At 63.5% G+C, this 11,047-nt stretch overlaps 2 protein-coding genes across 4 annotated transcripts; one reads left to right on the top strand and one right to left on the bottom strand.

Annotated features, from left to right (window-relative positions):
- Window positions 1-176: 176 nt before the first annotated feature.
- Window positions 177-4,306, bottom strand: DBNDD1 (dysbindin domain containing 1). 2 transcript variants are annotated; one of them, XM_050311116.1, is made up of 5 exons: window positions 3,597-4,306; window positions 2,446-2,561; window positions 1,370-1,531; window positions 784-924; window positions 177-694 (listed from the first exon to the last, which is right to left on the bottom strand). In XM_050311116.1, exons 1-5 carry the CDS (start codon window positions 4,289-4,291, stop codon window positions 534-536), a joined length of 1,275 nt encoding a protein of 424 aa, XP_050167073.1. In that variant the 5' UTR covers window positions 4,292-4,306; the 3' UTR covers window positions 177-533. The 2 variants fall into 2 exon arrangements, with proteins under 2 accessions (XP_050167073.1, XP_050167074.1); XM_050311117.1 differs by having other exon boundaries at window positions 1,370-1,516.
- On the top strand, window positions 4,076-11,044 carry GAS8 (growth arrest specific 8). 2 transcript variants are annotated; one of them, XM_050311114.1, is made up of 11 exons: window positions 4,076-4,171; window positions 4,632-4,715; window positions 5,684-5,881; window positions 6,026-6,232; window positions 6,542-6,596; window positions 7,191-7,396; window positions 7,608-7,775; window positions 8,068-8,154; window positions 9,102-9,311; window positions 10,369-10,434; window positions 10,670-11,044. In XM_050311114.1, the coding sequence occupies exons 1-11, from the start codon at window positions 4,169-4,171 to the stop codon at window positions 10,817-10,819; spliced, it is 1,434 nt and encodes a 477-aa protein (XP_050167071.1). In that variant the 5' UTR covers window positions 4,076-4,168; the 3' UTR covers window positions 10,820-11,044. The 2 variants fall into 2 exon arrangements, with proteins under 2 accessions (XP_050167071.1, XP_050167072.1); XM_050311115.1 differs by lacking the exon at window positions 4,076-4,171 and adding an exon at window positions 4,385-4,402.
- The last annotated feature ends 3 nt before the right edge of the window (window positions 11,045-11,047 follow it).

Genomic DNA, 11,047 nt, shown 5'->3' with positions numbered 1-11,047 from the left:
TTGTGTGGCGTTATCGGGGATGTGCCGCGGTCTCCGCCGGTCTGTCGCTCACCAGGAGGGGCTGCGGCCGCGCTGCCTCGGTACCGGCCAACCCCCTTCCCTCTCGGTGTCTCCCGTGACCCCAACCCCTCCCGTTTGCCCCCCAGCGACGGCGCAGACGGGCAGAGGCCGGCGGTGTGTCGGTCGGTCAGTTTTACCGGATCACAGCGCTGCTACATCAGAACCGGGAGGGCACCGGCACCGGCCGCGCTCCGCCGGGCCGGGCTGGGCCGTTCGACCCGTCCCGTCCTGCCTCACCCGCCGCTCCCGGCAACCGGAGCCGTGCCGTCCCCGAGGCTCGGCGGGGCCGGACCGGTTCCCCCCGAAGCCGCGGGTCACCGGCTGTGGGCGGCCCCAGTGCCTCCCGCCGCGGGGTTGGGGTCGCCTCTGCCCTCCGGGCGGGCTAACGGGAGTCCTGCGCCCGGGGACGGGCTCCATCGGTACCGACGGGAGCAGCACCGGTGTGTCCCGGTGTCCCCCGGGAGGTCCTGTCCCTACGGCTCCCGCGGGCGCTCGGCGGGCAGGAAGGCGTCCGGGGGTCCCGGCGGCAGCTCAGGGTCACTCAGGTGCTTCTTGTCCCGGCCCTGCTCCCGCGCGCGGGTCCAGGAGGGCGAGCGCAGGTACCCGGCCCGCGGCACCGGCGGCGGCTGCAGCCCTGCGGGACGGACGGGGCGAGCGGGCGGTCAGAGACGGGCCGGCACCGGCGGACAGAGCGGGACCGGCGGCCCCGGGCCCCCCGCTCACCGCCAGGAGTCTCTCCGGCCGCGTTCTCCTCGTCGGAGTCGGCGAAGACCTCGGCCAGCTCCTGGTCCGACATGTCCGTCAGCTCTGTCAGGTCCAGCAGGTCGAAGTGCACCTCCAACGAGGACACGCTGCTCAGGGGCTCTGCAGGCACCGGGAGGGGCTGAAGACCCACCACTGTCGCCCACGGGGTGGGCGGGGGATGAAGGGGTCGGGGGTCTGGTGCTCAGGGGCCCAGGGAGCTAGGGGGGTGAGGGGCTTGGTGGGAGCCACGACTGGCTGGGGGTTAGCAGGGGACCCCAGGGGCTGGCAGAGACCACAGAGACAGGCAGGGGACCTGAGGGGCAGGCAGGAGAGCCCAGGGGCTGGCAAAGGATGCCAGAGACAGGCAGGAGACCTCGGGAGCAGGCAGGGAGTGCTGTGGACAGGCAGGGAACCAGGGGCAGGCAGAGACCCCAGGGACAGGCAAGGACCTCAGGGACTGGCAGAGACCCCAGGGACTGGCAGAGACCCCAGGGACTGGCAGAGGGTGTCAGGGACAGCATTGGCTCTGGGGACAAGCAGGGATCCCGCACAGGGCCACACTCACGTCGACGCTCGGTGACCTGCAGCAGCCCAGCACTGGGGATAGGGATGCCACCCTGCTCTTCTGGGGGAACTCGAGGGGCCTCCTGGGTTGGCCCATGGGTGGGGGTCCCCGCCGGGCGCTCCACGGCCAGTGTCTCCTTGCTGAGCTCTGCCACACCAGCACCTGCCACGTTGGTGATGTGACAGCAGCTCCCTCGGGGGCCCCCGTGGAGTGCCTGGCTGAGGGGCCAGGGGGAGTGGGACCCCCGGGAGGGCTGGGGGGACAGGCAGAGCTTCCCAGGACTCTCGTACCGGCAGCTGGCAGCCCCCACTCCCCGCCCCACGCCCCTTCCTCGTGCAGCCCCTTTGTGTCGGCGAGACAAAGGGCGGCCTGTGCCGGGGCCCGACAAGGGTGGATTGTGCTGGGATCATCCCCAGGAAGAGCCAGTGGGGACAAGGCGGCCGTGGCCATGGCACATGGTCATGGCACAGGGTCATGGCACACTGGTAGCACAGCCCTTGGTTGTGGCACAAGGTGATGGCACAGTTGTGCCTCGGGGCTGAGTGGGTACTCAGGAAGGCAGGAGGAGCCTGTGTGCTCAGGGCAGCACCAGGGGCACACTACCCTGTCCCCTGTCTCCCTCCGAGGTCAGTGCTGGTGCCCTGGCACCATGTGCCACCATTGGGCCATGCTACCACCGGTCATGCTGCAAGGTGACATGGCACAGGGACAGGCATTGCCTCCCTCTCCCAGGATTCTGACAGTGGGGCAGGGACAGAGCCCCCCAACCCGACAGGAAAAGGGATGTTATGGGGTGTTGGGTTCCTGCTCCTGGCACATGGAGCTGTGGGAGACTGGCAGGACAACAGACCCCTGCTCTGACACCAGCTCTGCCACATCATGACCTCCAGGGTGAGACTGCGCACCCCACACTGCCAGCACCTTGTCTCCAGCTGGTAAACTGGGTCCCCACCCCGCCCCAGGGCTGGGAAGACTGCCCCCGGGGGGCAAACAGGGGCTGCCCGCTCCTGCCCGCTCCCACCACCCCAACCCATGCGGTGCCCAGCTCCCCCGATCCCCATTACACCCCCACCCACCAGGGCGCTGGTCCCGGCCGCAGAATTCCCCTCTGGCCTCTGCCTGCATGGTCCCGCCGTGCCACCGGCCGTGCCACCGGCCACAGCACTCACTCCAGCCTGGGCTCACCGGCTGCCTGGCAGGAGCGAGGCCAGATCAGGGATCTCTCCCGCATGCCGTGTGCTGACTCACGGCAACCGCAGAGCTGGGCAGCCACCGGTACTAGCACCCCATGGCACCGGGCACCCCACAGAACCTGCAGCACATCTCGGTGGCACTGTTTTCCCAAGGGCCTGGTGCCCCCAGTGCCACGGCCGGAGCTGCCCCATGCCACAGCACAGCCATGTGCAGGGCACAGGCGGGAGGGACAGGCGTGCAGGGGAGCCCTGGCACCGCCTCTGTCACCAGGTGCAGCCTCCCCTGAAACACCGAGGCTCCCACAGCTCCACCAGCACGGCCACCTCCCTGTCCCCAAGCACCTCTGCACATAGGCACTGGCACAGCTGTGCAGGGTGTCTGGCAGGCACCACACTGCTGCCCATGTCCCCTGGGTGCCCCACTGTTCCCCCATGTTCTGGAGCACTCTACTGCACCCCCAAGTCCTGTGAGCACCCCACTGCACCCCCACACCCCCTGGGCTCCCCACTGCTCCTCTACACCCTTGGCATCCCACTGTCCCCCCACATTACCTGGGCACTCCATTGCAACCCCAGGTCCCCAGTGCACCCCACTACTCCATCTGACCTGGACACTCTACCACACCTCCTGGGCACCCCACTCTACCCACGGGCACCTCACTGCACCCTCACATCCTGTAAGCATCCTAGTGCCTCCCATGTCCCCAGGGCGGTCCAGTGCTCCCTCAGACCCCCTGGACAGCACCCTGTATTCTGAGTACCCCTCTGCTCCCCCCCCCATCCCAGACTCTTCATGCACAGATCCCTCGTGTCTCACCCAGCCCTCCCCTGCAGCCGGGCAGCCGCAGCACGGCCCCACGCTCCCCTATGCCCCCCCAGTGCAGCCCCCCAGCACCTCCTCCCCTTGCACTCTCCCTCTTGCACTCCCGCCCTACATCTCCTTGTGCCCCCCCCGCGCTCCCCGCGGGGCCCGGCCCGGTTCCACGGAGATGGGAGCTCCGGTTCGTGCCGCCCCCCAGGGACCCCGCCCTCACCTGCGGTGGCGGCCGCTGCCGGAGCCGCCATGGGCCGGGTCCGGGTCCGGGTGTCCGGTGCTGGGCGGGGCGGGCCCGATGCCAGCCCGCAGCCCGCACGGTCCTGTCCGCCGCGGCGGGGGCGGGGACACCGGGATGGGCGGGGACACCGGGATGGGCGGGAGGCACGAGGGGGACGGGGGAGGGCGCGGGAGGGACCGGGGAGAACGGGGGGCACAGGGGACCAGGGGTGCCGCGGGAATCCCGGAGATGCGGGAGCGGAGCCGGGGGACCCCAGCCGCGGGGGCAGCCCGGTCGCGGAGGTGGGCGCGGGGATGGACGGGGCTGTGCCGAGCACAGCGGGATCCCCCCGATCCGCCCGGTCCCCCTGATCCCCCCGAACTCCCCCGCTTTCCCCCGGTGTCCCCTCGATCCCGCCCTGGATCCCCCGCCGGCCCCGCCCCCGTTGCCAGGGCGGAGCGTGGCGTTGCTAGGGGGCGTATCCCGCAGCGCACCTCCCGCGAGATTTCACTTTCCTCTCGCGAGATCTTCCCGACCGTTGCCGGGAGACCGCGGCGCCGGCGGCCGCCGCCATGGTGAGAGCGGGGCCGGGCTGGGGCCGGGGGGAGGAACGAGAGCGGCTGCTGAAGGGTCCCCTGGAGCTGGGGATGCGGACAAGGGAGAGCAGTGGGGCCCGGTCTGTCCCGGTCGGGCATGGCCCGAGCCCCGAGGGCTGGGGGCTTCGGCCCGCTCCGCTCACGGGGAGGGTACGGAGCCCCTCGACGCCGTTCCCAGCGCTGCGGTGACGCTCCTGAGCTGTACTTTCGGTACAGGAGTTTTGTGGACCTAAGCCGGCAGCGGTGACACATGAGCCACGGGAGTTCCGGGGGGTCCCGGAGGCTTCCAGGCTCCTTCTGGGGCCCCCGGCTCCGTGACACCGCTCTGGCCCCGTCCCTGCCGTGAGAGCAGGGATGCTCCGGGGCCGGCATGGTGGACCGGAGCAGCACGGCTTCCTGCTCACCCATTCACCTCCTGCGTTTGGCTTCCTGTCCTCAGGCACCCAAAAAGAAAGGATCGACTAAAGGGAAGGGTCCGGCGGTGGTGGATGCCTTGGATCTGGAGGACATGAGCAAGGAGCAGGTGAGAGATCCCCTAGGCCACCAAGAACTGCTCTCGGGACCCCTGTGTGGCACCTGGCCTGGGTCTGGGGACAACAGGTGGCAGAGGGTGACAGAGACAAGCAGCCGGGGTTTGTGTCACTGCCTGACGCCTGTCTGGGCTGGGGAGGAGCGTTCTTGCTGTTCCTGGAAAGAGCAGCCACCTCATCCCACCCTCTGCTCTCCAGCCCTGTGTGCTGGGCACTGCTGAGGCACATCCAGTCCTGGGGTCAGTTCTGGGCCACTCACGGCAAGAAAGAGGGGCTGAAGCATATCCAGGAAAGGGAACAGAGCTGGGGAAGGGTCTGGAGCATCAGGAACAGCTGAGGGAGCTGGGGGGGCTCATGAAGAAAAGGAGGCTCAGGGGGGACTTTTGTCTCTCTGCAACTCCCTGACAGGAGAGTGGAGCCAGGTGGAGGTCAGGCTGTGCTCCTGGGGAACAAGGGACAGGACCAGAGGAAATAGCTTCAAGTTGTGCCACGGGAGGTTTAGGTTGAATACTGGGAAAAATTCTTCATGGAAAGGGCTGTCCGGACCTGGACAGGTGTCCAGTGCTGTGGTGGAGTCCCCATCCCTGGAGGGATTTAAGAGTCATGTAGATATGGTACTTGGGTACATGGATTAGTGGTGGCCTTGGCAGTGCTGGGGGAATGGTTGGGCTTGATCTCAGAGGCTTTTCCAACTCAAACAATTCCACGATCCAGGAGTATTTAAGCACCTGAGAATGGTGTTACTGAATACTGCAAGCCAGAACCCTGTTCCAGGCTGCTGGCAGTGGGATGAGGTTTTGTGACTCCTTTTCCAGAGGCTGTTGGGTTCAGTCAGGGACCTCCCCTACTCCATCCCAGTGACAACCACCGTGTCCTGCCAGGTTTGGGACATGGAGTCTCCAAAGGCACATGTCCAAGGCCTCCCCTCTGCCTTACCTGTCTCTTCCTCTCGGCTGTGCAGCTGCTGCAGCACGTCCAGCGTCTCCGGGAGGAGCTGGACCGGGAGCGGCAGGAGCGTAATTCTTTCCAGCTGGAGTGTAACAGGATTCAGAGCTGCTGGGACATCACCCGCCGGGAGCTGGAGGAGAAGAAAGCGGAGCTGAGGAACCGGGACCAAGAGATGGAGGAGGCAGAGGAGCGGCACCAAGTGGAGATCAAGGTGGGGAAGAAGGGCTCCATGTGAGCCTTGAGCAGCTCTGAGGAGGAGGAGCTGGGCAGGATGCAATCCAGGAATGTCTTGCCAGCATCTCAGCTCCAGGTGTCTCCTGCTGAGTCCTTCACCCAGTCTCTGGCCTGTCCTTAGGTGTACAAGCAGAAGGTGAAGCACCTGTTGCACGAGCAGCAGGAGACCCTGACAGAGCTGAAGGCAGAGGGAATCCTGTCCCTGAAGCAGGCCCAGAAGGATCACTGGGACCAGGAGCAGGAACTGTGGAAAGAGAAGCGCTCCTTGAACATCAAATTGAAGGAGCAGGAGTTGGCCAACGAGGCAGCGGTGACAAACCTCAGCCTGGTACGTCCCTGGCAAGGCTGGAGCCACCTATGAGGCACCTCAGCTCCAGGGTGGGAGCAGGGGCAGGATCCTACCTCCCTGGCTCGCTCTGTGGGGTGGGGTTTCTGGTGCAGGAATGGGGAGGAGGGATTGCTGGATGACCCCTCTGCTGCAGCAGGGAACTGTGAGAGCAGCTGGAGAACCTCCAAGCCACTGTTTGCTATCAACATTGGGATCAGAATCCTTTCCCAGGGAGCAGGAGGGAATCCTTGGGGATGGGCTGACCCAGGATTTGGTTGTTTCCTCTAAGATAGAGCCTATTTCTCGCAGAAACACGAGGAGGAGATGGCCCGGCTGCGCAGCGACTTCGAGGCACAGGCCAAAGGTCAGGGGAGAGGCAGAACCTGCAGGAGCAGGATGGGGAGGGTTGCTCTGAGCTCCTGAGCAGCACCTCGAGCGCATGTGGGCTGGAGTTCCCTCCAGTTCTGGCAGTTTTTTCTGTCCTAGTTCTGACTGTTCTTTCCTTTCAGTTCTGGCCAGTTTTCCATACAAGTTCCAGCTGTTTTTCTCAGGCAGTTCTGTTCAATTTCCTTCCCAGATTTGTCCAGTTTGCCATGCAGCTCTGGCTGTTTTTTCTCCCCTCCCCATTTTGGTCACTTTTCTTCCCCAGTTTTCCCCCAGCTCTGGCCATTTCCTCTCCCCCCCCGTCCCCTGTGCTGTGGCAGTGCCAGCCCTTCTGTGGGGTGGGATGGCCGGAGGTGTCTTTGCTGTGTCCTCACTCCAGTGTCCCCCTTGGGGGACATTTCAGGTTGTGACAGGCCCACTTGGGGCTTTTCCATGCCCTCTTTCCAAGGATGTAATTCCTGGGCTCAGCTCTCTCTGGACCCCACAAGGGTCCTGATGCCGATGTGGTGGCACAGGAGCTGGGGCATGGGGTCTGCAGGAGGCCCCACTCACCCAGCCCCCCTGTGCTCCCCAGAGATGGATGCCAAATACAACAGGAAGATGCAGGCCCTGCGTGAGGAGATGGACCTGAGGAGGAAGACGGAGATCCATGAGCTGGAGGAGAGGAAGAACAACCAGATCAGCGAGTTGATGGGGAAACACGAGGGGGCTTTTGGTGACATCAAGAACTACTACAACGATATCACTGCCAAAAACATGTCACTCATCAGCCTCCTGAAGGTACTGCCTATCCCTGTGCTACCTCTCCACCCGGGTACCACTCCCACAAGGGTGTCACCTGGATTTGGCAGTTCCCAGGTGTTGATGTGGGTGCTGCTGGTGGGCTGAACACCACCCTGATCACATGATCAGGGAGGGTGTCCTGAGGGTGGAGGGGTCTCTGAGAGGCTAGGCAGCTCTCAGGAGCCAGCACTCGTGTTCCTAAGAACAGGAGCAGGTGGAGGAGATGAGAAAGAAGGAGATTGTCTTGGAAAAGGAGAAGACAGATGTGCTGCTGCAGAACAAGGAGCTGACAGAGCCGCTGCAACAGGCCCAGGAGCAGGTGGCTGAGCTGCAGAAGAAGTTGGCTCGCTATGATAAGGACAAGGAGATCCTGATGGTGCGTGGCCAGCCTTGTCTTTTCCTGGGCTCATTCCCGGAGGGAAAGCAGTGGCCTCTGCCACTCAGGGTGCTGGGATTGCTGGGCAAAGTGAGTCCCATTCCGCTTAGCTGAGTGTTTGTGGGATCTCAGATGGGGATCCAGAGAGAGATCAGAGTAGCCCTCACTGCAGAGACATTGGTGTGGGTGCTGCCTGGTTTTCTCTGCTGCTCACTCTCCTCCCTTCCCAGAACACATCCCCAACAGTTCCCAGACAATCACGTGCTCCTTTACGCTCCCTTCCTGCTCACAGAACTCCAAAGCCCGTCTGAAAGTCACCCAGAAGGAACTGAAGGACCTTCAATGGGAACATGAGGTGCTGGAGCAGCGGTTCAGTAAGGTGAGAGCTGCAGGCAGGGCTGGATGTTTCATTCCCTCTCCAAACCTCTTCAAACCCTCTACAGAGGACAGGGTGTGAGGGCTTAGCAGAGCCTGTGCTTAGCCGAGGGCTTTCCAAAGCTAATCCCAAGCCGGGCGATAACGGCTGCTCCCAACAAAGTGCTCCCGGCTCCAGCCTCTCCCACGGTCAGCAGACAGGCCTGGCCTTGTACTTTGCTAAGCAATCATGTGCTCTCTGGCGGGCCCCCTGGGCTGCTGGGCCTGCATGGGGCAGAGCTGGGGGGGCATTGCCATGGGCCTCTCCTGACAGCGTTCCAGGGTCACTGCCCTGCTCACTGTGGCGGGGTGGCTCAGGATGAGCCCTGCAGAGAGAGTTCTCCCCCCCACTAACCCAGATAAATCTGTTGAAGCAGGAGAGAGCTCATTTGCAATTCGTAGAAATCCCCAGGAATATGAACATTGATCTGAGGCCTCGTTAACAATCCATCATTAAGACAGCGCCAGATTCGGAGCATTCAGAAATAGGCTTTGGAGGAGAGGCTGTGTCCTAATTAGGACACTTATTAACTAGCTGTGAGCCAGGGATTGCTGCCAGCTGTGGAGAGGAGAGACCACCCCCCCTTTGCCGGGGGGCCCTTGCTGGGGTCTGAATTAGTGCCAGAGGGAGCCTGTTGGGGCGTCTCTTGCCTTGAGGGGAGGAGGAGGAGGAGGAGGAAGGAGAATCACAGGTGCTGCACCATGGAGGGAAGATGCTGTGCTTCAGCACCTGCCTTCCCTGTGGGCTGCAGTCACCATGGGGAATGGCTGGGCTGAGCTGCCAGACCAGTTTGCTGCCCCATTTGTGCTCCACACCATTAAGCAGACCCCAGTCAGGCTCCTACAGGCCCCTCAGTGCCCCATAGTTCCTGAGGGTGGTGTGACACCGTGCTGTGCCGTTTCCTGGAGCAGGTCCAGGCAGAGCGAGATGAGCTCTACCAGAAGTTCACCAAAGCCATTAATGAGGTGCAGCAGAAGACAGGGTTCAAGAACCTGCTCCTGGAGCGGAAACTGCAGGGACTCCTCAGCCTCCTTGAGCAGAAGGAGGTGGAGCTTGGCGAGGTCGTCGCAGTCTCCAACCTCGACCCCAGCGCCCTGTCCTTGGTCTCACACAAGCTGAAGGTACTGGGGGCTGGCAAGGGCAGGTTTTGGGGGGGTAGAGCCTGCTGTGGGGTGCCCGCAGGCCCCAGAATGTGCCAGTCGCTTTCCTGTGTGGCTGCAGCTGCCGTGTCACTCCACGCCGGCACTCCCAGGGCCACGCGCAGTGCCGCAGGGCACTCAGCTCTACCTGCAGAGCGGAGTGTGTGGGTGTCAGAGTTTGGCACTGATCTGTCCCTAGATGGGGCCTGTTTGGAGGAACATGGCCCCAGGCTCTGCAGCACTGTCAACACCCCATGCTGCCACGCAGCTGACTGCTGGTGGGTCTGGTGGCTCCCAGGGGCTCTGTGCATGGGGGTTGCACCCGGTGAACCTCGTCTGGCCACAGGGGACAGTGCAGACAGGATCCCGGGCCTCTGCGGCGTCTGCCGTGCTAAAAATACCTCTGCCAAGAGCCTGGAGACCCACATTCCTGTAGCCTGCCGCAGCCAGAGCTGGGGAGCAGCGCTGGCTGCAGTTTGGGCACAGACACGGGATGACTGTTCCACCGCGTTGGTGCTCTCCTGCTTGTCCCCATCCAGGTCCCTGCTACAGGGGGTGGCAGGAAAGCTCTGGAGTGCCCTGGGAATGGATAGCAGGGCTGTGGGATGGGCAGCAGATGTGTCACCTCCCAGCAGGTGGAAGGAAAACACATTCCTGGGATAGTGTCATGGCGTCGGGCTCTCCTGCAGCTGCTGGGGTCCCTGAATTCCTCCGCTCAGCTGCCTCGGGGAGCCTGGCTCCCTGTAATTCCCCCGGTGCCACGGTGGCAGGGTGGTGCTGTTGGAGCAGGTGCTGCAGAGCAGACGGGGATGGCTGTGTTGTTGATCCAAAAGGTCCCTGTCCCTGCCTGGAGCTGGCTGTCCCTGGCAGTGCCACTTGGAGGGGGCAGGGTGGTGGCTGCCTGCCAGGCTGTGCTGCCGGACGCTGCACTTGCACTGTGGCTCCTCCATGTGCTGTGCCACACTGCTCCTGCCTGCAGCATGGCCACTGTGTCCCCAGGGCTGGGCAGCATGGCCTCACACCCTGTCTCCCTTCGCAGGACGTGCTCAACTCCAAGAATGACACCATCCAGGACCTGCAGCTCCAGCTGGCCCGAGTCTGCAAGGTGAGGTTGGGAAGGAATCCTAGAGGGATTCAAAAGCTGTGTGGATGGGGCACTTAGGGTTGTGGGTTAGTGGTGGCCTTGGCAGTGTCAGGGGAATGGTTGGACTCGATCTTAGAGGCCTTTTCCAACCCAAACAACTCCGCCATTCCATGGCTGTGGTATGGGGGATGGAAATAGGGATGCAGTGAGCCCCTGCCCTGATACAGAGGGGCTGATGGGGACCCTCCCCTCACAGGCACACAACGACATGCTGCAGACCTTCGAGGCGAAGCTGACGGCCTTCGGCATTCCCCTGGACAACCTGGGCTTCCAGCCGCTGGCTTTCCCCCTGCCGGGGCAGGAGCTTGGGCAGGGCCCTGCCGGACTTGTTTCGGTGCCCACCTGACACTGGCCAGAACCAATGGTCCCACTGGCACACTGGAAGTGGGGCTGTGCCCTGTTCTTGCTCTGTGCCATTAAACAGACCCCAGTGAACATCTTCGGGACCCTCTCCTCCCCAGGGGGACCATGGTACAGCTGGAGGGCTTTGGGCATCCCACCAACCACACCGGGCTGCCCCTGCGGCTCCCTCCTTCATCCCCCCCACCAGAATGTGATTTTTTGAGACAAATGG

Source organism: Myiozetetes cayanensis, unplaced genomic scaffold (assembly GCF_022539395.1).
Source record: "Myiozetetes cayanensis isolate MyiCay16 unplaced genomic scaffold, myiCay2020 scf16, whole genome shotgun sequence".
Taxonomy (NCBI): Eukaryota; Metazoa; Chordata; class Aves; order Passeriformes; family Tyrannidae; genus Myiozetetes; species Myiozetetes cayanensis.
Note: the sequence above shows the minus strand (reverse complement) of the source record. Positions and strands in the feature narration are given on the sequence as shown.

Excerpts from the sequence above, each read along its gene's own strand:
- GAS8 (XM_050311114.1), top strand. Across the intron at positions 5,882-6,025 it reads GGCACCAAGTGGAGATCAAG|GTGTACAAGCAGAAGGTGAA; the intron begins GTGGGGAAGAAG and ends GCCTGTCCTTAG. Across the intron at positions 10,435-10,669 it reads AGCTGGCCCGAGTCTGCAAG|GCACACAACGACATGCTGCA; the intron begins GTGAGGTTGGGA and ends CTCCCCTCACAG.
- DBNDD1 (XM_050311116.1), bottom strand. The coding sequence starts at position 4,291 with ATGCCCGACCGGGACAGACCGGGCCCCACTGCTCTCCCTTGTCCGCAT. Across the intron at positions 1,532-2,445 it reads CGGCCGGGACCAGCGCCCTG|GTGCTGGTGTGGCAGAGCTC; the intron begins GTGGGTGGGGGT and ends CCAACGTGGCAG. Across the intron at positions 695-783 it reads GGCCGGAGAGACTCCTGGCG|GGCTGCAGCCGCCGCCGGTG; the intron begins GTGAGCGGGGGG and ends TCCGTCCCGCAG.